This window comes from Taurulus bubalis (genome assembly GCF_910589615.1).
Source record: "Taurulus bubalis genome assembly, chromosome: 19".
Classification (NCBI taxonomy): domain Eukaryota; kingdom Metazoa; phylum Chordata; class Actinopteri; order Perciformes; family Cottidae; genus Taurulus; species Taurulus bubalis.
Window position 1 is genome coordinate 12,589,698 of NC_136607.1, and position 26,703 is coordinate 12,616,400.

At 40.5% G+C, this 26,703-nt stretch overlaps 2 protein-coding genes across 2 annotated transcripts; one reads left to right on the forward strand and one right to left on the reverse strand.

The window, feature by feature from the left end:
* Nucleotides 1-3,325: 3,325 nt before the first annotated feature.
* oaz1b (ornithine decarboxylase antizyme 1b) lies at nucleotides 3,326-7,839 on the reverse strand. The gene is given in 6 exon segments (XM_079235718.1): nucleotides 3,326-4,393; nucleotides 4,484-4,569; nucleotides 4,884-5,056; nucleotides 5,399-5,485; nucleotides 5,487-5,541; nucleotides 7,675-7,839. Coding segments are annotated over 6 exon segments (657 nt in total). The 5' UTR covers nucleotides 7,800-7,839; the 3' UTR covers nucleotides 3,326-4,262.
* A 3,296-nt stretch (nucleotides 7,840-11,135) lies between these two features.
* On the forward strand, nucleotides 11,136-25,666 carry ermp1 (endoplasmic reticulum metallopeptidase 1; the record flags this gene model as incomplete). The annotated part of the gene is made up of 15 exons (XM_079235629.1): nucleotides 11,136-11,410; nucleotides 13,346-13,650; nucleotides 15,125-15,252; nucleotides 15,402-15,507; nucleotides 16,188-16,334; nucleotides 16,502-16,594; nucleotides 18,844-19,056; nucleotides 19,317-19,537; nucleotides 21,760-21,934; nucleotides 22,271-22,461; nucleotides 22,766-22,918; nucleotides 23,235-23,437; nucleotides 23,577-23,692; nucleotides 24,432-24,595; nucleotides 25,490-25,666. The coding sequence occupies 15 exons, from the start codon at nucleotides 11,136-11,138 to the stop codon at nucleotides 25,664-25,666; spliced, it is 2,667 nt and encodes an 888-aa protein (XP_079091755.1).
* Between the last annotated feature and the right edge of the window lie 1,037 nt (nucleotides 25,667-26,703).

Sequence of the window (26,703 nt, forward strand, 5' to 3'; positions counted from 1 at the left end):
TTGGATGTTTCAATAGGTAGTTTGTTACGCAATGTAATGGGTTCTACCTCGGCCCAATGCTAAACCCTTCCACCAAGTATCATGAAAATTGTTACTTTTTCTGTAATCCTGCTGACAAACAAACAAACCAAAAACTGAACTGAAAACACGTGGCGGAGGTAAAAATATGTTGATGTGCAAGGTAAAGTTAGAATTATGTACTTTAAAATGTCCCTTGTAACTTTAAATCTGAAAATCCAGAAAGTCAGCAAACATCTGAGAGTAGATCAGGTCTGATTGTTGACTGTACGAATATGTAGATCTGAAATATTGACAATTGACACTGGATGACACAGCACATGTTTATATGGATAAACATATATGAGTGACATGTAAAAGTAGTGTCTTGGTCTGGGATAGTGATGTTGTTTTTTTATGGTTTGCCCACAGTAGTTGGACAGAGGTGAATGTTTTCACATGTCAATCATCAGTCAACCAGTTTGAAAGATTAAGATCTGTGTGGATTAATCGTGAAACAAAACAGCAACAATAGGAACCAGCAACTAATTTGTTCATCGGGTCTAACAGGAAAATACAGCTGTGAATTGGATACAAACCAAAAGTTGCCCTTAAACACTACTTTTTTAGCTCCTATTTTATGCTTAACTTTTCATATCTGTTACCATCCAGTGGATTCAGCCTCGCCAAAGGGAAACTTCACTGGAACGCTTCTTTAAGATTCTTTAAGATTCTTTTTTTTAAATACGTAGGACATTTCTTGTACGTTATTCCCCAAATAGTTTGACAATGTTTAGTTTTCTTCTATTGTTGTTGTTGCTGCTCTCTAGTCCCACATGGTAATGATGTCATGTAACAGCTGAACAGATAGAAGCTTATTGTTCACACGTGAGGATCCACATTTCACCCACACATGTGCTCAGCTATCGTTATCTTTGAACTGTTCGATCTGACACACCATCGCATATATTATACATATAATATTACACAGCCCGAGTTAAAATGGGCTTTTCTATCTTGAGCGGCTGACACAGATTTACACTTTTTATAGTGCTGATATGGTGATAAAATGTCCAGGGTTGGCAGGTCTGATAACACCTAAAGCAAAAACAGCAGCACAGTGTCTGCACTGATCTGTGATCTGCTCTGAGGTCAGAGTGAATTCCAGATAATGCATCTGAAATGGTTTCAACACTTGAGTCGGTTTTGTGGGGATATGTAGCCCTCGTTCATTGACACATCCCGTTCACCCGTAACTTCGAGGCGTAGCCATGTTTAGTGTCGAGCTGAGACAATGCTGCTGTACACATCAGTTGCTCCGTTGACATTCAGGTCCCCTTTCATTGGCCGGCTGTTTCTTTGTTTGTGGTGATGTCCTTGTTTCTGTTCAATCATTCAGGATTTTGTTCTTTTTTTATCTACAACATGCAAGTACAAATGCTTCTTTGGTCTTTAAAGCTAACTGTGATGTGCATTACTTCCACTGTTGCTCAATCTTGTTCCAAGATTTGTTTTCTCCCTGCGTTGACCAGCAAGCTAATAGCCCTCATTTCTTTCTCTGCTGTGACCTTGTCTCCCTCTCCTCTCTCTGCGCTGTCCTCTTCCCTCCGTGAACCTACAGTACTAACACTTTTTAGACGTCTTGTGGACGCTTGGCTTCAGTGCTGTGTTGTTTTTATTTTTATTGCACTCTATTGAAGAAAAACGTTTGAAAAGTTGCATTTAATTTTCCTAGAATGCTTACTATTATCTATGTCTGTATGCCATTTTTCTACCATTTTAGTTGCTTCTCTTCTATTTTAATCATTAGTCATTTTTATGTGGCGACCTCAAACATTTGCAGCATATGCCAGTCTGAGGAGTTTCATTGCTTCATATTGTGATCTGAAATTTTATACATGTCATAATAATACTTGATATGTACCTATTAAATATTTGGATTCCAAAATTCTTTCTGTCTTGTATTTTATCCATTACATGGGGCTAATGACTTTCATTTCCAGTATAAAATAGTCGGTATAATGAAAAAAGAAAATCGAATTCAGAAAATATCTAAAGTGGTCCAGCAGATGATCTCCACAGATTAATTAACACGGATGTTATTCCCAGCTCTCGGACATAGGCCAACTGAACTTGTTTTTTTCATATACAATGAAGAATAACATTTTAATGTATTTTCTGTTTTATTATTTCAATTAGTAAGGTGCTTGTTTTTACAAACTATATTTTCCACCAACCTGCTGGTGGCAGCTGTTTTGTTTTGATACCTAGGATATTTTTGTTTTGTCCTTCCGTGGATGTGTTTAGTCTCCTTTCCCATATTGGTAAAGAAAAGTAGAATGTAAAGCTTTTTAGGCCAAGAACACAGCAGACGACACCATGCACAATACCAGGTATTGTGCATGCTGGCTCAATGTGTCACATCTTACTGGGACGCTTTAATTCAACAGAGCCATCGCTACTGTTATTAGCAACCCCTGTGCTTTCCCCAATATTCCCCCCTCAAAATGGCTGCTGTGAAAAAAGGGATAATTCGGCCCCATCAAGAGAACCAGCAGGTGTTGCTTCTTGTCTTCACTTGAGGCTCTGCTCACCCACACAGGTGTTTTTAATTATTCCTTCTGATTGGACCACTGCTCAGGCTGAAGGTGGGCACGAGGTCACCTGACTACTGTTCTTATCATACTGATGGATATTGTCTAAGCTGACACCACCTGTCATGCACTGTCTGCACACAGAAAAATATAAACCTAAACTAAAAGATTTCTTCTGCTCCCTTAGTTCTTCCTGCAGTTCAGGCTTCCTGAGGCCAAGACTTAACCAGCATAACTGTTTGTATAACTGCACATTTGACACGGATTTTAAACTCAGCGGTTGAATGGTCATGTGTAATGCTGTGTCCTGTGGAGCCCCCTGGTGGTGTAAAGACGCAGGACACGCTCTGGATAACTGCCTGCTGCTCTTTTGTAACTGACCTGAATTTCATCAGTTTGTGCACACTGAGCAGCACATAATACATGTTGGATACTAGTTACAGTATGACCAGGGGACATTTAAAGAGCTTTATATAAGGATGTAAATGAATAACTTTCATATTATGTAGGACACTGATTATGTGTCAAGTGTATGTGCTTCCACAGCACTCTGGTTGGTGCTCCGTAACATGTGAGTGCATCTCTAGCAGTTAACATAAGGCAGAACAGTGATGATGACCAGGCTTTAAGAAATCATTTAACTTTAAAATAGAAAAAAGGGACAAGATCTGCTTTGGGTCCGATTGACATTTTGTCTGAATACATTTGTGGACAAATACAGAAAGTAGACAAAGGATTGTTTTTGTTTTTATTATCACAGAAGCACAAGAGGTACCACTATGCAGGTGAACAACAAACTTAACACTATCATGAAAAAAAAAAAAAGTTAAAAGGAATGCTAATAAAAAAGAATATCCAATCATAACATCACAGCATATTTTTTTTTTCAACCTCCAAAACAAAAATACTACAATAGTCAGATATACATGGCAGAAAGAAGCAAAAGCACTTTGGATTATTTACTTTCCTTTCAAGTTGTACCGATACTCATCGAAGGATCTTTAACTTGAAACTGAAGCGCCAACAGACATGCAGCAGCATTCATCTTTTCACTCCACCTCTAGTCTAAATGATTTCACTACACAGCTATGAAGTACCGATTATTGGGGCTGTCACTCAAAAGTAATGTTCCAAAAATCCAAACACTTAAGAGGATATTAGTGCTACTACATAAAACTGGTCCCACTGAAATGTGTTATTCAATTCAGAGAGACAGAATATGAAACAAATTTTAAGTCGTTATTTAGCCAAATAAAGGAAAGCTGGAGTACCCGAGTGTAAACCTGATGACCTTTTTATTGTACATTCAAGAAATGAAGAATCCACCACCATAATCTATCAGAAAAAGGAAATACCAACTAAATAAATGATTTGACAAGGTATGGAAATTACACCAGAACTAGCTATGACAACTGTAATGTGATTGCAAGTCCAAAAAAAAAGAAAACATTTAATCTTCAATGAAAACAGTATAATAAAACATAGATGGTGGAAAATGGAAATGCACATCTTGCATATTCCCTTGAACACAAAAAGCATGGGGGAGATGAATACTTGCATACAGAGCGCTACTGCCGAGGGTTTAACACAGACAGAGATTTATATGAGTAAAACGTACAACGGGAAGAAAAAAGGGACGTAACCAGGGGGTGGAGGGGCTGTTAAAAAGGGCTACTCCTCATCCGAGGAGTCCCTGTCAAAATTGTAGGCCATGAAGAATACATCAGGTCGAGGCGGGACGAGGGCATGGCCCGGTTTCACAATCTCAAAGCCCAGGAAACTGAATGTACGCACCAGTTTAGCTGTAAGAATAAGATGGGGACAACAGAAGTCACAATACGGAAACCAAAATGATTATCTTATCAGAAAAAAACAGGGATGTTGGCACGTACCGCGATCATCTCTGTTCTTGTAAAAGCAGACAAACACGCTGTCTACTTTCAGATGTTCTTCAGCATACTCCAGGAGAGCTGCAAAACTAGAGGGGGGGAATAGAAGCAGCTCAGGTTAGAAAATGGAAAACAACCTCTAAACGTACAGGCACATAAACCTGTGTTTTTTTGACCATTTAAAAGAAAATCTGCTTTGGCTTCCTCTGTAAAATCAGGCTAAACATAAGAGTCCAATCTCTTTTCAAAAACATTTTCTGTGCCAAGCTTTACAACATATGAATTTAACTCCTACTTTAAGTGCCCGTTTACTCTCCTGTAACATGGCTCACATTTGCCAGTGTAAAGACATTTAGCTTTATTCCACTTAAAGTATCTCTTGTCGCCGACAATCTGGCCTCACCTCTCCTTGCTGCCCTCAGGAAGAGGGTCAAGAGGTATCTCCACGTAGAGTGCGCTGCTGCTGAGGACAGCATCCCATTGTATTGTCTTGGTAACGGTGGGACGACTATGGAAGTGGAGAATCCCAGGGCGACCATTCCCTGCTGGCTCCTCCGTTACAGTCAATTTTCGATCCTGGAAACATAAACACCAGTAACACATCTGAAAACAGCAGTGGGTGACATCAAATGTGTCAGCGAACATGAAGACAGTATGTTTTCCTCTCATGTCCAATTATAATTGAACAATTGCATGCACACATGGGCCCCGTTATGCCGCCTGCAATTCTGGTCAAGCAGAGCTAGAAATAAACTTAACTATGAGGGGAAATATATTGAATAATGCATCACTGCAACATGTAAAAACCTTCCTTTGATATGTAAACAAACTGACAGTGGATCAAGTGACAGGAAGTGGTTTATGCATTTCTGCATCTGACTACATTTCCGTAATAATACTGTGTGTGTCGGTCCTTACTGAGTGGAGTGGCCGAGCTGAAGGAGTGTGATCCCGTGTGCCATTCCCTCGCCCACCTGGGATCTTCAGGGGTGGGAGAGGGGCATCAGGAGCACCACAGAGGCCGTGGGCCGCGGGTACTACTACTACAGTGCAGGGACAGCCTGGAGGAGAGGACATAATCAGAACACTGCAACAGGAAAAATCACAATCCACTTATAATGAACATGTTATGTACTATGTGTTTCAATTAGTCAAAAATGCCTCTTCCGTATTTTTATATATTACTACAACCTCAAAGGAAAGTCATGGGACTCAACGCAGACAAAAGTGGGCTTTGACCAAGTTGGCAATTGCGAAACAAGAAGAATTGCAGCAATTTCCCAGAGGGGAATATTGTGCACGTACATGTATCTTCTGAGATTAAGCCACTACAGCAATACAATATATGATTTTCCAATACTCATAACTTTTTTTCAATTTGTATACTTAACCAAATACTGCCGCTACTAACGTTTAAGTGCTCAATCTACAACATGTGTTACACAAGCAGACGGGGGGGGGGGGGGGGGGGGGGGGGGGGGGGGGGGGGGGGGGGGGGGCTCTTTCAAACCACTTACATTCATCAAAACAATGCCACTGTGTTTACAGAGTTGTTACTAAACGTTTTAGGAGTGGTGCACCAATGCAAAAGGATACGGTGCTAAAACCACAAACCCATATTCTTGAAATCACGTCTTCATGTTGTTAAAACAGCCATCTTAAATTTAAGATGTTAGCAGAGTTGCTCAAAATCTGACACCACGTCCACAAACAAAACCTTTGTTGTGGTACATTTAAACATATTGTTGGGTAAACATACTTTGTCTTGTGCCCTAGTATACATAATAACGGTGTGAACAAAGCCACGCACGGCAGATTATTACACAAACATAAGCTGATCTCAATCGGGTTTATATTAAGACTGCGACTAACAGTTATTAATTGTTAAAAAAAACCTGTTACATTTTCCTAATGGACAGGGTCAATTGCATGCTTTGTACAAACCTAGAAGATTGTTGTTATTGTTTCATTTAAACGTTTTACAATTGTCTGTTAATCAATAGGGCTAGAACTAACTAGCTCTCATTAACAATTTATCAGATTATTTCAGATAATTTGTTTTGACAATGAAATGTCTAAAAAAATAGTGAGCAAATGCCAATATAATTTTTGACGTCCCCATATGGTTAACAGTCCAAACCCCAAAGATGTTCAGTTTACTCAATTTGGTCATATATGACAAAGACAAGCGAGACACTCACGTTTGAGAAACCCCAAAGTTTATTTTGAAATTCTGTTGCAAAAAAAAATAAATAACGGCAAAACGATAATCAATTTGGTTGCAAATTCATTTCTGTGCATCGATAAATCCATTTATCGATGTTTCTCTCCTTCACATCCAAAAACAATATTATATTACTGCCGTTGAAAATGAATATGTCGGATGACTCTTGTACGGTAAAACATAGCCTCCACGCGTTTAAGGCCTTCACGAGGCTGCTGCAGTAAACGGTCAGTTGCGTAATAATCAACCTGACTCATGTCAGCTCACTAGACCATCGTGTGCTCACCTGATGACCGTCATGGCACATTTTCACACCTTACCTTGCCGTTACTGAATCCAATAATATTAAAAGTAATAACCTGCCCGCCGGTTAAGTTATCTCACGTGACGAATCAGCGCGAGCACTTACGTTAAAATGTCAAATATTTGACGTTACGCTTTTTTAACGTCTTTTTCCTAAACGCGTAAGATGTTTTTTCTCTTTAAATAAGCGAACGCGAGAAGACTATCAGATTATATTTAAATCTATTATCAGTATTTGCTCTCGGAATTAAACAGTCAACTTAAATAATTAAAATAACCTAATTAGATGTCTGATAACGCGCATACCTAATTTAAAGACAATTTAGTTATTACGACAACGTCAGAATGTTGGTGACGTACCAGAGTTCCATACGATTCACGGCTACCGCTAGCTAGCTGCTAATGTCGTCTCTCGGACTAGCACATTATTCCCCGGAGGTTTTTTTAACATGACATTTTATTTAAATAACACGTAAACGATGTCTGCCTTTACACGTAAACACTGGGCCAATGCTAATGCCGCGTTTTACTTACAAAATGCACATATAAATGTAAATACGTTTTACTTCCGCTTTTCCGTTGCTACAAGCTATGTTAGCTTAGCCACCCCTCCCCCACACCACGGTTAGCCGTTAGTTAGCTGAGATGTTTTTCATCATCTACTTACTTCCCGATCATGTCACAGATACCATTACTCAAATCCGCCATGGTAGTTAAAGACTGTTGTTTTCCTTCTTTCTCGCGAGCAAAGCAATGACTGTTTAGGATCCGCTGGAGGTTGGATTTTACCATCCGGCCTCGGGTAGAGACACGAAGGGCTGACTGCTCTCTGCAATTCTCGGCAAGCTAATGATCGGTCCGAGAGTCGGGACTCGGATCTGGAAGAAAAACAGGAGTAAAGTCACCCGCAGTGAAGGGAACACGTTTCCGTTAGATTGTTTTGTTGACTTCAAAATAGTACTTGGCTGAAAGGAAAATGTTTCAGGAGGGTCATCACGGCAATAGTGTACATTTCGAATATAATAACATATTAATATCGATAACATTAGGAACATTTTCATTGCAGATACGCCAAATTACTATTTGCATCATCAGTGCCTACAACTGCATTAATACCAAAGAGGCCTTATTGAGATTAAACCATCTTAATGGTATCTATTGTAAAACACAATTTATTTTCATATGAGAAATAATAAGGTTTACAGGTGACATACTTTTAAAATACTGTGTTTTATTTATTATTTAATTTGTTAATTTAATTTGTAACTTCCCTGGACTGTAGCCGGGATTCCCAAACAAGCGAGGTCATGAATCTATAGGGAAGAGGGTCACATGTGAAATCTTTTAGTTTGAAGTTACGTTATATCAGAATTTAACATCAGCTCCATCACCAAGAAGACTCAGTAGAGGATGTTGTTCCTGAGGCAGCTGAAGGAATTCAACCTGCCAAAGATCATGATGGTGCACTTCTACACAGGAAAAACGGGATCTATTTATATATAGAGTTGAATCCAATTATATATGAAGTTGAATCCAATTATATATGGAGTGAAATTATACTCTAAATGGAGTAAAATATAAATCTGAATTGAATGACAATTTTGATTTTAGTAAACGTCATAAAATTATGCTTGCTCTATATCAAGAGTAGACATCATCATGTAAATCGGATGCTGTTTGTCACATAACATTGACTTCAAAGGTAAAGCTTTTGATAACTTTTAATCACAAAGGTCTTTAGATTGTACTGACTACATTTGAATTGTCCTGATATGCATGTCAACTTTGGGGAGTTTTAGGATATGATAAAGCCCCCAAAAAGCCAATTCAATTGCAGAATAATAAACATCACAGTTTCAATAGGGCCTTCACTGGCCCTATTGCTTGGGCCCTAATCATTATAATAATTATAATAATTATTATAATTATAATAATAACGAACACAGAAGTAACTCCTGGCTTAACACAGACTAGGTTCACATCTAATGGACTGTTTAATTTCGCTTTATGTACCATGAACTTGAATAAAGATATATCTAAATATCCACCTTTAACATAAAAAATGGGACTTTTATTTTGAAAGAGGAAAGATGAGCCTAAATTAACTGTATTTAGCTTTACTACCTGCTAACAAATGCTAACCGCAGAAGATGCTAATGTAACTTCACTTCAGACATTTGACTGACCTTACCTATGACCACTGTAAAAATAGCACCAACAACATCGGGTGTATTTATTATGTATATACCATTCGAGCAATTACTTTATTGTAAAAACTAACTCCTTATCCTTCCTTGCTAATTATTCCCTTTAGCTGCGGCCGAGAAAACAAACAGCGTAACGTAACTATTACGTGCGCGAGCGCCTGTGTGTTTACATGAGGGCGTCTCATGGAAAAGTACCGAGGACAGAGAAAAACAAAGACACTAAAGGCGTATTATTTCCACGTGAGCGTGGACCTCTCGGTTCATTTAGACACTGACAGAAATGTGTTGATTTGACTACACTTGACTGTTTCTTTTTTAGGTTACTTACGTTTATACAGTATATTTCGAAGTAAAATATTGTACTTATTACTCTACTACATGTATTTAACAGTTATAGTAAATAATTACATTGCAGATTATTTTTGAGGGTTTTACATTAAAACAATAGTATGGATTATTGAACTAGGCTTCTCCTTGATCAACTGACACATTAGATTACTGCTTACATGGTATTGCATCAATAAGTCTAATGCAATAATTTAACACTTGACGACGTCAAATACTTTTGCTTTTTATATATTAAGTGCATTCTGTTACCAAAGCCTCTGTACATTACTGAAGTAACATTCTGAGTGGTTTACTTGTAATGGAGTATTCATGGTGTTCTTCTACTTTGACGTAATCTGTAAGATTATAAGATTTATTTTTCAGACTATTTTATTCCATAAACTGCACTTACATTACATCTTTAAACTACTGTGCGGAAGTTTAAAACATTAAAAGGGATGGTAATAGGAGAAAAGTCAGTATGCAATGGCTTTAAAACCATGGTGTTATTCACATATAGAGTGTATATATAAGAGGTACAAAAGAAAAAAAATATTGTCTGCCATTACTATCTCGTCCACACGGTGTCGACAAAGTACCAGCACAACGACAATACCCCAGTGTCAAATCATATCACGTCATGATCTCAATTCAGACAGCAACAATATCACACTGCACTGTAATATTGTAATACATGATGTTGACATCTATCTTTAGAACTATTTATTAATCTTCTTAGAAAATATTTCAAAAGCTTAGTAGTGCTTTTATGTCCCCAATATTACATTTCCAATATAGCTCAATCAAACTGCATATTAGACATCAATATGCAGTTTGATTGAGCTATATTGGAAACTCCATATTGGACATCAATTATATATTGAAATATACATTTCGTATTATGATAGACATGATACATAATACACTCTGATAATTTTTTTTTTTATCATTTTGTTTGCAATACAATTTATTGTTGTTGAAAGGTATACACTCTTGCCAGATCCTCAGTTGAATCAACATCAACATCAATAGCCCTAGCACCGCTTTGGTTGTTTACTAAGTCACTGTACATACATTCTTACATTTAATACGCTCTGCTGTTTTGTGTATATATTGAGTATATTTTTCATACCTAATATTTTTGTGTCTTCTAATATAACTTGATGATTAAAGTATCTATCTATCCTATGTGTTGTACAAGTCGCTGCTACTTGCAGAGCGGGGTTCATTGAGTTCATTTTAAAGGAGCAGTTTGACATTTTACGCTCCCTTTTATTTGCGAAGAGTAAAATGAAAACATAATTAAGTTAGCACTTCAAGAAAGAAGGATGAACTATTCCTTTACGGTGTCAACAAAATAATTGCTAACTTAATATCTAGTGAATTCGATCTCCTGCTCGTATGGGAGAGACAAATGCCAGTGTCAAAAATATCTATCCTCCTCTGCCTCTCATTTTTCAAGCGCCTTCGCCGCCCGCCCGCTCATTTAAGTTTGTCCCTCAGTGCGATCCGTCGGTCGTTCAGAGAGAGAGAAGGAGAAAAAAAAGCGACGCCTGAGAGCGACGCTTGCAGCTGATGTACCGCTGGCTCAAAAATGGAGAGCGACACCACAGTCAGAAGAATAAAGCCCTTTGGGATACAGAATTATTCAGCGGAAGATAACGACGGTTCCCGAGACCGGTGCGGCGATAACGGCTACAGCGGGGATCCGAAGAGGAAGCCCGAAGTGAACCTGTATCTGCTGCGGGAAGGGCTGGCAGCTTCCCTGGTCTCTGTGTTTATTTTGGTGCTGTGGGGACTTGTTCATTTGTCGTTACAGCAGCTCGTCATTGGGAAGCCAACCGGCGAGTTCAACGCATTGAGAGCCAGGTGAGTTTAGTACCCTGCTTCCTGTAGTACTCTTTTGTCTTTATATGTTGGCTAACTGAGCCCCAGCTAACCTTTCCTCTAGTTTAGCAACAGACCCTCCTAGAAACCACTACCGGGTCCCCTCCCCTCCACCTCCACCTGTTCCCTCCAAGGTAGCACACAGTCAGGTGTTTGAACTGTGTGTAATGCTTAGACGAGTTTTGCACAGGAGAGACGAGAGAGCCATAAATCTCCTGCATAAACCTGTAAAAATCACAAACAGTTGACCTTTTGACAAGTAAGACAACCCATGGCAATTTATGTGTTGCAACATCTCATCTTCAATGGCAGTTCAAAGTGCCTCGCATATTAAGACATTACAAAGGATGCATTATATACACACATTAAAGGAAAAGATGTGGGCAGTCAATGATTTGAGTCATTTGACTTCACACCATTTCTGTTTTTTTTATATCATCTGACTCTCTTTGGGTTGACTGTGTCTACTCTCTTTGGGTTGACTGTGTCTACTCTCTTTGGGTTGACTCTCTACTCCGATTTTCGACATCAGCCATTAAGGGTGCATCTATTGATATGAGCTGCAATACAACATTTTATGTGACAATTATGAAAATAATCAACTATTGATGTACAACTTTACAAATGTGGAGAAAAAGTGACACTGGTAACATTTGTTTAGCAGCCTGCATGACTATAATAAAAACGTTCACTCCAAGAAGCTGAAACCTTTTAGATTAACAAGCTTAACAGTGCAACATTTTTTTTAATCAGATTTTCAGATTATGGAACTGAATCTGAGGTCTGCATGGCTGCTGTTGAGCTTTTCAAAGTGCTGGACGAAGGGATTTACCATCAATTGGCTGGTTGCTCCATAAATGAGTCATCATAAAACAATGCCTTTTATGCTGCTGTAAAAATGACATGAAAGCATCAGTTCAGATAATATCATTTGGTAGCACTTTGTCACTGCAAGAAAAGAAGACTTCTGGGAAGACTTTGTGACTTTCTAGCCAAAAAGCAAAGAGAAACAGCGGAGCTAACATTGGCTCTAATTTAACATCTGCAGCAAATACCACTAGCAGCTGCTGCTGCATCTGCAAAGAAAAGATGAAAAGCGTGTTTTTCTTGCCATATGGGTCATAACCTGTTTCAGTCGCCTGAGATAGTCAAAGTAAACCAGAAACATGGCATACTGTAACTTGTCGGGGCAGGGATTCAAACTCAGGACGGGGATAGCATAACAAAGACACGTTGTTTGCCTGACATAATTTTGCCTGATATCATTTGCCTGATATAAAAAATGCCTGATATAATTTTCCATAACAGGAGTTGACTTTTGAAGATTTCTTTCTGACCATATACAGTGAAGTATATGTTCCTCAATATGCAGTTTGTAGGATGCTGTGTTTTTGGAACCACCAATACAACTGTCACAACTGTATAAACCTACTTTAAATCACCAGTATTTGGGGGAAAAGTACTCACACAAATAATTTTACAGTAATCAAATCCAGCACTCCTTTCATAAATGGCAACGAGGGGTGCATAATTATTCGCCTGACCCCATGAAATGTTAAAAGAGGCAAATTATCTCCTTATGAACCAGAAATAGGACGGTGTTTAAATGGGGTAAGACTTAAGACTATTACATAAACACCAGAGTCCATGAAGATATCTGAACTATGCACACACAGCAAGCACACAGATGTCTTCAGGAAACATATTCAACCTAGTTTAAGTTTTGAAACCTCAAGGTGGGTTTAAGAAAAAAACCATGGACCGTGACCTCATGCGTACATACACTGTCTTTAACAGAAGCATTTAACTGCAGGTCATTAATGGGATATGCTATAATGTACTAATGACTCATATAGACTTGGTTTTCTGTCGGTTCACATTACAATATTCTCTTTTCACTCTTTCCTCACAATGTAGACGGCACTTGGAGCAGATCACCAGCGTCGGCCCTCGTCCAGTGGGCAGCCCGGAGAATGAAGTCCTGACGGTGGGCTATTTGTTGGAGCAGATTGAGAAGATCCGGGTGGAGACCGCAGCGGGACACCATCAGCTCACCGTAGATGTGCAGCGTCCCACCGGCACTTTCTCCATTGACTTTCTCGGAGGCTTCACCAGCTTCTATGACCGTGTCACCAACATTGCTGTCAGGCTAGAGCCCAAAGGTGGGACGCAGCATCTCATGCTAGCCAACTGCCACTTTGACACAGTGGCCAGCAGTCCAGGTATGCCAACTTTCCTCCCTCTCTTGAAGAATTCTGACTACTGTATGTGGGCGCTTACTGAAGGCACTGAAAGTGATTGAGGTTTTGCACAGTTTGCATAGAGGTATATGCAGAAAACAAACCTGAATTACCAGAAAGGAAAGTACTTTCAAATGGCAAGCTTTGAATAAATTAAGGAGAATAAACATTGGAGCAATAACACCTATATATCTGATCACATCTCTCTTCTTCAACTTCTCAAATCTGCTGTTGGAACCCTTTAAGTCCCGTCTTGTGAATCAAACATTTTAAATCTGTGGTTTCTACTTTTGGGTTGTATTACTGTGTCCTTCCCTCTGACTGACCTGAAGAGCACTTTATAGTACTTTTCTTTTGGTGGGGAATTGGTTTAATTTATGGCATCATTTGTGGTTCAGTTAAATATCTTGACAACTACTGGGTGGTTACCCGTGGAATTAGTTTCAGGCGTTCATGGTCCCTATAGAAGGAATTGTAAACTTTGATCCCTTCATTTTTAATCTAGCGCCGTCATCAGCTTGGATTTGTCCAATACTTGGGTTTATGAGCAAATACCTTTATGCTGATGTGAGCATATATAGCTTTAAGCATCTCTCTGCACTGCAGCCTCTCAGAGTTGCTAGCATGGCTGCAGCTCTTTTCCTCACAGTATGCACACGCCAGGGGTTTGAAGCATGCAAGCCCTCAGGTGTTGTATGATGATAAAAATAATAATACTCATTTGTGTCCAATGTGCACTGTAGTCATGTGTGAAATTGAACCAATCCAGAAAATGTAGATTTCTTAATTGCTCTAAGCAGCAATCAGGGTTGGTCAAACTGGTTATCCAAGTCAAAGTACTCTGTATTAGTTTAAAGCGCAAAAGTAAAGTGTTCAGGTTTTGATTTGTACTCAGAGCTCTCACAGAGCTTTTTAGGGGCGAGGATTAATGTGTAGCTGGCATATATGGCAGCAACGCAGCATACATGGTACCCAGACAGATGGTGAACAGGCTCCCACCCCCAACTCCTAGACACATTCAATCCATGAAGCTGGAGCACATGACTATTTGCTCTTTGAGAGTTTTCCCCCTCTGTCTTCACATTTATTCCCACTAAATTGTGTTGACCCGTCTAATCTTCCTGCATCACATGCCTGGTTCACATGCTCTTTTCTTTTCTTCTCATTATTACCTCTTTTTTCTTTGTGATATTCTTTTGGTATTCTTTGGAAGCTGGGTTGTTACCAGCTAGTCACATTCTTCTCGTGTTTGCACTCTGAGCCTACTCCCTTTTTATTCTGATCACCTGCATGCGTTTTAGTCTCAATCTCAGCACAGTTGAGTGATCTGCATGAACAAGTGCATGTCTCACAGAAGCCAAGCTTCTGTTGCCTGATACAAATGTGAAAGGCAAGTAGGAGAAAGTTATTAGCATTGACACACACACACACACACACACTGGTTTCCTTGTCTTAGGTGCCAGTGATGACGCAGTGAGCTGTGCAGTTATGCTGGAAGTCCTCCATTCTCTGGCCAACCAATCTACTCCTCTTCTTCATGGAGTTGTCTTCCTCTTTAATGGGGCAGAGGAAACTATCCTTCAGGTAAACTGAAGTGACGGGGTCTTGTTTTTACACTTTGGATTGTCATTTTATTTCAAACGTTTCATCTACTTTAGTTTTTCTTATTTCCACTGTTACATTCTTACGTTCTCACTAACTCTTTGATGTTGTTAATCCTTGTCTCCCCGTAGGCCAGTCACGGTTTCATTACTCAGCATCCGTGGGCCAAGCAGGTGCGAGCCTTTATTAACTTGGAGGCTGCAGGTGTTGGGGGCAAGGAGGTTGTTTTTCAGACAGGTACCGTACCAAACAAACTGTTTCGGTTTAAACTGTTTCAATTTAGCTGCAATGATTAAACCATTAGTTGTCAACTATTACATTAATTGGCAACTATTTTTACAATGGACTAATTGGTTTCTCTGTTTCTGGCCTCTTAAACATTAAACTGAATATCTTTGAGTTGTGCACAAAACAAGACATTTGAATATGTAATTGGGCTTTGCGAAACACTGATCAATGTTTTTCAGAATTTTGTGACACATTAAGACCAACTAAATGAGTAATAAAGAAAATACTTTTTGCATTATGTACCTACAGTGTATGTCCTTGCTCCAACCATCTACCTTCTGGCAGGCTTCCAATATCCCTTGTCTTTATCTTTATCTTTATTGACTACTAGCGGCCTGATTATGGTCCCTGAGGTGCCTGTAACATTGTATTTATATAAAAGACATTATGTGATGGAAGTACTTGGCACAACTGGTAATTAATAACTAATAATGTATACATCTAACAAGCTTAAAAGCCTACATTACCAAAACCACAAACGGCTAGAAGTTAAGACGATAAGGTTTTAAAACCCTCATGATGCATCCTTCTACAGAATGATTCATCTTTGTGCCAAAACCTAGGAATGTGAGATAATTGTCCAATATGTAAAATTATGCTAAAAGCCGTGTCCTCCTGTTCCCCCAAAGGGCCAGAGAACCCGTGGCTGGTCCAGGCCTACGTTCATGCAGCCAAACACCCCTTTGCCTCTGTTGTCGGCCAGGAGGTCTTTCAGAGTGGCATCATCCCCTCTGACACCGACTTCCGCATCTACAGAGACTTTGGTAACATCCCAGGTAATGAAGAAACAATCTTTGGATAACAGTATAGAAGTTAGTAATGGAAGTATGGAGCCTTTCTGTGTCAAAGTCAAAGATAAGCGGCTGATAGATTTACCAAGCAAAAGTCTTTTTTTCTCCTTTTTTCTCTTATTGTGTGTATACATGTATTTCATTTTTTACAGGCATTGATCTGGCTTTCATTGAAAACGGTTTCATATATCACACCAAGTACGACACTTCTGACCGGATCCTGACAGACTCGATACAGAGAGCTGGTAAGACGCACACGCACGCACGCACACACACGCACACACGCACACACACACACACACACACACACACACACACACACACACACACACACACACACACACACACACACACCTATGTTTGTGTGTATGTACAAAAACTTAAATAGGTGTCATTTTGTGCTTTTATTATTGCATTCATTGCAAATAGCTGGTATTAGCTAGTGGGTGTGTCTGGATGTCAAGGAGGGAGCGGTCACTGCAGCAAAAGACTGGTTTGGCAAAAATGGCTGCCAATGTATTTTTTTGTCATGGAGACAAACGCGTTGTCCTTTTGTGCATTATCCCCGTGCATTATTTCAGCATGGCCAACACTTTGCTGATCTCATCATTTCCTTGAGAACAAAGAAATGCATACAAACATACATACATTGCAGCCTCAGCCTTTTACTGTACTTGCTGTTTTTGCTTTACTTAGCAGATAATGCAGTCAGTCAGCACTAAAAACCTGAGACAGTTGGCATCTTTCCTCCCTACCTCAGCAGCTGCTGGAGATCTCTCCTCTTATTCTGTGTAAAGTAACAGGCTGTCAAAGTCATGAATTATTGGGGCGAAAAAGTGAGATTTTCGAGGTAGGTAGAAGGTAGTTTTAGTCTGTCGAGAAGGAGGCCGAACAGTTTTGTTAGGTTGAGAGTAGATGCAGTGGAGGAGGGAGATACATCAGTAGCTCTTCTGTGTTTTTTTTTTAAGCCAAACCCCATCATTCAAATCTCTTTTGTCACAGCTCTCCTTTTCAACAAAGTGGGGGGAAATCCACAAGCAAGCATTGCTCTAACGTAGCTTCACTTTTGTTAAAACCTGTTTGTAAAGAAGATATTATGTAGATATATAAACAAGAGCATGGCATTATGTTAAATGCTACTGTGGAATAAAATGATTACATACGATTGTTTAATTCTGGGAGGAAAGTTATGGGTAAATCATAAAGCAAAACCGTTTTGCAAAGCAGTGAACCCAACATGAACAAGTAGATATTGTACTCAGTTGTTTACACTTTTAGACCACAGTGAGCCTACCAGGCGAAAGAACAATGGAGCCTTGTCTTGTGTGTGTGTGTGTGTGTGTGTGTGTGTGTGTGTGTGTGTGTGTGTGTGTGTGTGTGTGTGTGTGTGTGTGTGTGTGTGTGTGTGTGTGTGTGTGTGTGTGTGTGTGCGCGCGCGCGCGCCGTTAACTGTGCAGACATGCAGGCAGCAGTACATAGAGCAGCTCAGATAAAATAAACTTGTCCTTGGGCAGTAACCCCCACAGCGAGCCTTCAAGTAGCCAGATTGTTCATCTACATTCAACATCATGATTGTAGCCATGGAGTCCACTATGTGTCCCATATACTGCAGTGTACCTGTTGTATAACAATGGCAGGCCATTTAAAGATATGAATCAGACTTGCCCTCACACATACGCATAAACACAATGACACTCTTTGGCACAGTCGTGCTCGGGGCAGAGCTCTTATTTGCTCTCGCAGCTCATTCGCTCACAAACACCAAACACCCTGTCGTACTGATCTAAGACAGACAATTGTGTAAGTGAGACTGTGCATCTTATCTTACATATTCTGTCAGGAAAAATAATAATAGTATAGTTGTGGGGTTTTTTTTGGGAGAATATGACATACAAGTATTATTGTACATGTAAGAGAGTGTGAGATGAATTGTCTTCCATACATCTTTCTGTTTATACTATAATTACCAATTTAATTTAACTGGTAATCTAACTGATGATTAGGCCCAATACACAGTAAAACACCTTCATTTACTTGTATCGTGTTTAGTATTCACGCAGTGTTCACAAGCACATGGTCTATTTGCTGCATAAAATACTATCTGGGTGGCCGTGCAGGAGTGATAAAGAACCAACCTCAGTGTCGCCTGTCTCTGCTGGTCAGAAGGTTGTCTGAGTCATCAATAAACCGTCTACTGCATGTGATGCGTCCGCTCTATAAAGGATGTGTCTCTTTTATCATATGAAGTCATCCCTTTCACATTCAGTCATATTATCCTTTTCCTTTTTCTGCTTGTAGGGATATAAATACAAATGGTGGAAACCAGAAACCACAAGATAGTAGACTCAGTATTTACTCCCTAGTTTGTCCCTTTCCATGAAATCATGTAGTCTCCTATACAGTTGTGGTTTAAAATCAAGAGCAGTGAAAATAAACAGCTTTATTGTGTAACGTGTCCTCTTTGAACCACTTGAAACTGACTTCCTGTTTTCAGGCGACAACATCCTGGCGGTCCTGAGGTACCTGGTGAATTCAGAGAAGCTGGCAGATTCCTCCGAGTATCGTCATGGCAACATGGTATTTTTTGACCTGCTGGGGGTCGTTGTGGTGGCCTACCCATCCCGTGTCGGCACCATCCTGAACTACATCGTGGCAGCAGCCACCTTTCTCTATCTGGCCAAGAAAGCCTCACGGCCGGGCAATGGGGGTAGGTCGCCATTTCCTGTGTCGGATGCATATTATGCCATTTCCTGCACTGGATGTGTGTGTGTGTGTTGTGTGTTTTCTGCTTTGTGGCTTATGTTTTTCGTGCAAACTGTAAGATTAGAATAGTCCAATACATACCTCTGGGGTATGTCCAAATCCAAATTGACATTTAATTGTCTTTGTAGAAGAGTTTAATGAGTGTGTTCGGTCTTCGTTTACCTTTTTTTTTTTTTTTTTTTTTTTTTCATCGCCATCTCTTAGGTGGCCGATATGTTCGAGATCTGGCCTACGCCACCGGGGTAGCAGTCCTGAGTTGGTTCGTCACCCTGATGTCGGTGCTGATTGTTGCTCTGCTCGTCACTCTGCTGGGCCGCTCCATGTTCTGGTACACCCACTTCTACGCCTCAATCTGCCTGTATGGGACTGCTGCCATGGGCAAGATAATCCTCATTCACACGCTGGCCAAGAACTTGTACTACGGAGTAAGTGGAGTTTTTATTGTCGGGCTTCCTTTAAAGGCATAGTTTGACATTTTGGGAAAAAGCTTTATTTGCTGTATCCCCCTACAAAGTCCACCTACCAGCACCCCTAAAGATGCTGCTTCCTCCAGTGTTTATGCTAAGCTAACCACCTCTTGGTTCCTGCCTCATTTTAGAAGGGACAGATTTGAGATGAGAATTAATGTTGTCAATCTTCATATCTAACTTTTGGCAAGAAAACAAATAAGCGTATATCCCAAAAGGTGTAGACCAAAGGTAAGTGTTTACATATTTACTCTGTCGAGGCTGAAAGAATGTCTACTAGCTTGACTTCGATTGATATCTAGCCATTCTTCTTGTTGAATGAAACATGTTTTTACATTTAAGAGTTTCTTCTTAAATCGTGTAGACTTTCTCAACCCATAACTCCTTTCCTCCATTGCGTTTTTATTTATTGTTTGAGGGCAGCGTTTACTTGAGCATAACATCTCATGTTGACTCGCTGAGCTCCCATTTAATGGGGACTAAAGTGCAGACGGGGGAAAGCAAGGCGGTTCCGGTTTCTTCATGGTGATTTCAGAACAGCAGCTCTTTGTGTTTGATTACACAGCGTTAGTCCTCTCTCAGAACATGATCATTCACCAAATAATGCTGAAAAACATTGACGTGTCTTGCTGTGGTTGTCAAACTATCAAATGTTCGCATCTCTACCTGCTGATAGCAAAGCCTATCCTTGCAGCTAGTTGCTATTCCATTGGCATATTGTTTGCCTTACATGTAGTACATATAAACATTTATTTTAGATTAAAACCATCACAGAAGGTGTACTTTCATCTGAAGGTCACCACACGAACTCCAGCTTTTCATGGCTACGTTCCAGAATGAACACAGACTAACCTCTGTGCCACGCCACATGAGACCTTAATCTCCAACGAAGCAGAATCTTTATTCAAAGCGCTATTTAACTTTGACCTTTTTTTAAATAGCATTTTCATTGACAAAAGAGTCAAGATACAAGCAGACTTAGCAAAATTAACTCTACAAATGTCAACAGATTTCTTGATAATTTGGTGTTCTGGTTCAGTAGTTTCCAACCTTTGTTGCTTGATGTTCCAAATGTGCTCATTTATGTTTATAAATAATAATAAGTAAATAATTAAACTGGATCGAATTTTTAGCACTCAGCAAATGCATCATTGTTCAGGTGTTACAGCTGTCTCAATATGTTGATTTTCCTTTTTTTAAAGTCATAAATTCTATTTCATCCCATTAGCTACCACAATATCTCCACATGCTACCTGGCAACTGCCAAAGTGTCCCTTGCACTGGTACAAGTACCCTTGTTTGAGAGACAGTGATCTGGTTTAACCACAATGACTCTGAAGCAGCTAACACCAAAAGTTATCACCACTTTGCCTGCAAACATAGAGATTTGTATTCCAAAGAATGATCTCTGTGTGGTTGTACTCTCACATCAAGCAAGACCAGAATCTGCTGTTCAAAGCTCCACCTGAGGATTTACTGGCTGGCAGTGATACAAGACCCTACACTGCTGTACAGATTGTGTGTGAATGAGTGTGTGTTTCTATATGAGAGCTGGTAAATCATTCACCCAAAAGGCAATGTGGGAGAGGAGCTGAGTGCCTCTTCGTGAAGCAGTGATCTAGATGTTCACTTTAAGCCTTGTGTCAATGTAGGATGTTGTGCTTTGTAAAGGACACGTATGGTAAATTAGGTCAGTGCGTTCTTCCTGCATTGATCGAGGTGTTCCTTTTTTAGTTTAAGTATAAAGAGACAACTGTGGCCGTGGTCTAAAGTTCCTGTTGTAGGAACTGGGAAGTACCAACTCATATTAATGATTGTTTGATCCGGTTTTGTGTTTATCCACAACAGTCATGAGTTCATGTCTCAATTGTAGTGATTTGTGAAAGTGAATGTGTATATAAGGCTCCTATTTGTCATTCCTTAACTAAAGCGATTCATTTCAGAGACTGCGTATGTGATGAGTGACGAGTACGAGCTGACCTCCGAGACAAAAACGTTTAGCATTCCTTTATGTCAACAGATTTTAATCCCAAAGTTCTTTTTTTTTTTTTTTGCAAAGCATCAGCTGATTCCCCACATATCAAAGCAACATACCGGCAAATAAAAAACCACCAAAGTCTCTAATCTGCTGGAGCGTATCGCATCAATGTTGAGCGGTTGTCTGTGTGTTTTCCATGCAGGGTGTCCGTTTGGTGGAGCTGGGCGACCTCTACTTTGACGTGAGCTTGCTGCTGTGGTGCTGCAGCCTGGTGTGGCTGACCCAGCAGGACTTGTGCTCGGCCTATGTGCCCATGCTCCTGGTGGCCTTCCCCCTGGCCACCAAGCTGCTGCTGGCAAAAGAATTTAAACATCGAGGTAAACGCTCGACTCAACTTACAATGAATGTAGCATTTTTAATATAAGACAGGACTGAGTTGATCCAGAGATAAAAGTATCTGTATGTTCTTTTTTTAAATTAATCACACAACTACTTAAGAAAAGTTACTAAAGTAGTTACTAGTGTTCGGCCAAGTTCAACACCATACATGCCTCATAGAAGCGACTGTCTGAATGTGTACGCCTGTATCCCAATTTGTACCATACTTTGATGACACTGTTTGATTGGCTTTAAGAAGAAGTATTGTAGCTGTGTGGCTGCCAAAGGATTGTTGGTGGTCTGATCCTTGATCTGTAACTTCTATCTTTCTGCAGGAGCATCACTGAAGTACAGTGTGCTCTATCTGTTGGGCCTGGCGTTGCCGTACGTCCACTTCATGTTCCTCATCTGGGTGGTGTTTGAGATTTTCACTCCCATCATGGGGCGCAGTGGTACCGAGATACCCCCTGAGGTGGTGATGGCCTCCCTGGTCACCCTGGCGACCATCTTCATCTCCTCCTTCTTTGTGAGTATTCCACACAATGTACAACAATTAATATTTAGTTTTCTTTCTTTCTTTAGTCAACAGAGTCACCTCGTAGTCACATTTGTGACATCGGTGGTCATGTATACAGGAGAGAATACACATATGTTCAAGATCTGGCAGCAATGTTTTGTTTGAGCAGTTTATTGACATTTATTGTTTGTCTTCAGATACGCAAACCAACGGCTATGTAAAGTAAACTGGCACAGTGGCAGTAACATTTCAAAAAGACTGATGTGTGGATTGTTCCTCTGCTCCAGTAACATTATATTTCTCTCTGTCTCAGCTGCATTTCATCTACTTGGCACGGAGCACTAAGTGGATCCTGGCTGGTCTGGCCTCAGTCTTCACCATCACGTTCCTGTTTGTGTCCTGCGGCCTCCTCTTCCCTTATTCAGGCAGTGCAGAAAGCCCGCGGCCAAAACGAGTCTTCCTGCAGGTTCTATTTTATTTTATTTTTTTTTTCATTTGGGATTTTGAAGATGTTTTACTAGTTGTGTAATAAAAATGTGAAACAGATGGTGGTAAAAACCCAACATAACACTTTTAATGCGGCTCCTGCAGAAGTAGCTAGAGTTTTTAGTTTGGGCTCAACTGACTATCCTGCAGTGCAACCCCTGCTGGCATGACTCACATTTCTTGTTGGGAGTAGGTGAAGTACAAAGCCCCTATAGAGCATGCAGAACCAGGCCGGTTGAAGGAAAATGAGTGCTTGAAAGAAGTAAATGAAAAATGTTCTATCCGCCCTCTTCCAGCATACAACACGGACCTTCCACAATCTGCAAGGCCAGGTGGAGAGCCAAGACTCGGGTCTGTGGATCAACAGTTTCGACTTCACAGGCATGCAGCACATCACTCCCCACATCCCCGAGATCAACGACAGCATCCGCACCAGCTGCCGAGAGGACCGCCCCTTCTGTGGTTACCCCTGGTTTCTGCCTGTGAAGTTCCTCAGCAAGTCAGTAACACACACTTGGAGATGACGGCATTTTTTCCCATGCTCTTTTATTTATTTTTTTTAATGCTTGAATTGTCCTCATATGTAGATTTTTCATATTTTGTATTCTTCTTCATCAAGTATTTTGGTGTATTTGCAGGAAGAACTGGTACCTTCCTGTTCCAGAAGTCTCTCCCAGCGCTCCAATCGAGTTCAGCCTGCTGTCCAGAGAGGAGACCAAATGGGGGACGATCAAGATGACCTTCAGTGTGAAAGGTCAGGCGCACTTTATGTGGCCAGATCAATACATATTATACACACAAAAACCTACTCCTTTTAAGGATTTGCTGGCAGAGATAAAACGATTAAAACATTTTTCTTGCAACTCAACACCAAATTGCAGTCCAGACAAATCTTGGCTGATGACAGAAGCACATTTACTCACAGGGCATGCAGAGCTGGCTGGGTATACGGAAACTATCTGGTGACATATCAATTGGGATGGAGAGATTACATCAGCACTGAGATTAAGTCTGCAGAGAGATTTTGAAATATTCAATTACTCATTGAAAGTTAAGCCTTGATCTTGCGAATATTAGTTACTCTCACCATGAAGCCCATTTAGTTTGTTTTCAGAAGCTTCCAATCATATCAGACCTTCTGTAGCTGCAGGAGTTTGTGCAGATGTTCAAGTTGAAATGTTTCTATGCTCTTTAAGGACATCTCAACTCCACCATGTGGGCTTCAAAACTAAATGTAAATGTCAGTAAAAACTGGGCAGAGATAATGTGATATGCTCCAAAGCTCCAGAACAACTACATTCGCGTGCAGTGCAATATTACACATACAAGGGTGTGACGTTCACATTTATGCCTTATAGTGCATTAAGAATTTCTGCACATTCAGTTTGAGGTTTCTGGTGCCAAGTAAAGTCTTTAACCATTGAAGTACAATCACTGTCATCGATCAGTCAATAATGTAATGCATTGCAACTGGCCTATCTTGATGTGCACAGGTCCCAGCCACATGTCCCTTTATCTGATGCCTCACCGAGGAGCCAGCCTCTCCACCTGGTCCTTTGGGGACGGGACCCCTCAGTTCGACCTGAGCGGAGAATATTTTGTGTTCTATTCCCACGGCCTCGACGCTCCCACATGGATCTTCTGGTTTGAAATACAGGTACTGTCTGCGCTGTCCTTTTTGTACTTATCAATAATTCATATTGCTGCTCTGTTTTGTATTTATTATGTTTTGGGGTTGTAAGTTTGGAATGCTTTGAGGGAATTTGATTACATCTGTCACAAACCTCCACTTGTTCTCAAGGATGAACGGATTAGAGTTTGGTGGTCAAAGGTCACCATGACATATGACATACTAAACATCAATCAAAGATTTTAGTTTTCACAGAAAATTGTGAAAATATGAAGTATAATCTATTTATTATATTTTCATAACATACTAAACTATGTTTTTATGACTTATCATGAATGTCATTATTTGTGAGATGCTTTGAATTTTTATGACATGCACTACTATGCCATATTTAATGCCATAATTTACTCTGATATTTTCATGGCATACTATGATTGTTTTCAGTATTTATTGTAATTTAATCTAATTCCCATCTGACCCGATGAAGTGTTTCCAAACACATCATACTATTCTTTTAAGATGTTTTTCTTTGCCCACAATATTATATAAATCTTTAGGTTCTGCTGCTCGTTTGACAGACTTTAAATCCAGTTATCCTTTTTTATTTTATTCTTGTTATTCCACACATCTGAATTTCAGCAAAGTTTCACTTTATTGCCTCAGTCTGTAGGAGATAAGATCCTGGCAGGACACAGTATTTAAAAAAAAAAAAAAATCTGTATCAACAATTCCATGGGTTGAGTTTCCAACTCCATGACCTTAAAATCCTTTGCATAAGCTAAAACACATGCAGCGTAATTAAGCTAAAGACATGGTCCTTTTTCTTGGGGCCTGTAAAAACTGCTGGTCTGGTTCTGGCCCCCTTGCACGTTAACCGTCTTGCTGACATTCATGTTGTTGTTTCCTTCTCTCCTCCGGCAGCCTCCCAGGGACCCGGACCCATCAGGCCCCGAGGGGATGATCTCTGTTGCCATCTCCTCCCACTATTTCTTCGGGGAAGACAGTAGGACTGCTCCACTGGATGAAATCCTCCGCAGGTTCCCCACATGGGCTTTCCCTTCCTCTTGGATCAGTACCTACGACATGTACCAATACTGAGGATGCCACACATCGCAGAGGCCGAAGCTCAGAAGTGCTGAGGGTTGCAGGGGCCCCCGGAGACAGACAGAAAAGATTTCAAGGAACAATACTGAGGATGAGCCCTGACGCCTTTTCTCTCTGACACAAACACACGCTTCAACACACGTTCCCGCTCCCTTCCAGCCGGCCTGAGAGACCCCCATCACTGTGTCCGTAGGCGTAGTAGCTAACTGAGCGGGAGGACGTGGTAAGCTGATCAGACGGCTTACAAACTGACTAACTCAACCACTGACGCACCGGCCACCGCAAGCCTCGTGCTCACTGCTGCGTTAGTGAAACAAAAGGGGTTACGTTTCTTTTTTTTTTACTCAATCAGTTGTGCCTTTGCTTTACTCAATCCATCTAACCTCCCTCCTCACCTTTAGTCTTGCTCACTTCCTCTTGTTCTCCCTCTCTCGTGCTTCCTGAATGACATTGCATGGCTACTTCCCCTGCTCTCTCTTTATCAGCAAACCACTCGGGGTCCTTCTCAGACTAGATGTCACTGGATTCCTCAGCGTACTGTACTGATGGATCCGTTTGGAAGAAAAACTATTTTTAGTTTGAACCACCAGCCGACTTTAACTGGAAACTTTGACACTTTGAAAGTTGCTTCTCATCAACAGGCCCCTTGTTTTTGTGTCGTTCCTCAATAACTGACACTGACTTGCAGCAAGTTGGAGGCCTGTGCTTTAATTGTCAGAGAATCTGGCACTCGGAGGCAGAAAACTGTGCCTGTCAAATGAAAACCGCTGGCTAAAATCAAAATGTCAACGTGTCCTTTTAAACGGCTTTGTCTTTTCCGCCTGATCTATTCAAATGTGTAATTGATTTTGGGCTTCACCAGACGAGAACCTCACAGGGAAACAAGGACGTGTGGCAGTCTGAATGTCCTGTGACTCAAGATTATTTCTCAAGCCGTGTGGGTGACTGGGTAGAAAAACCAGCAATGCAACTCCGCACTCATTAACAGCATCAGTGTCGGTCAGCTTGGTGGAAGTGTTGGTTATTTACAT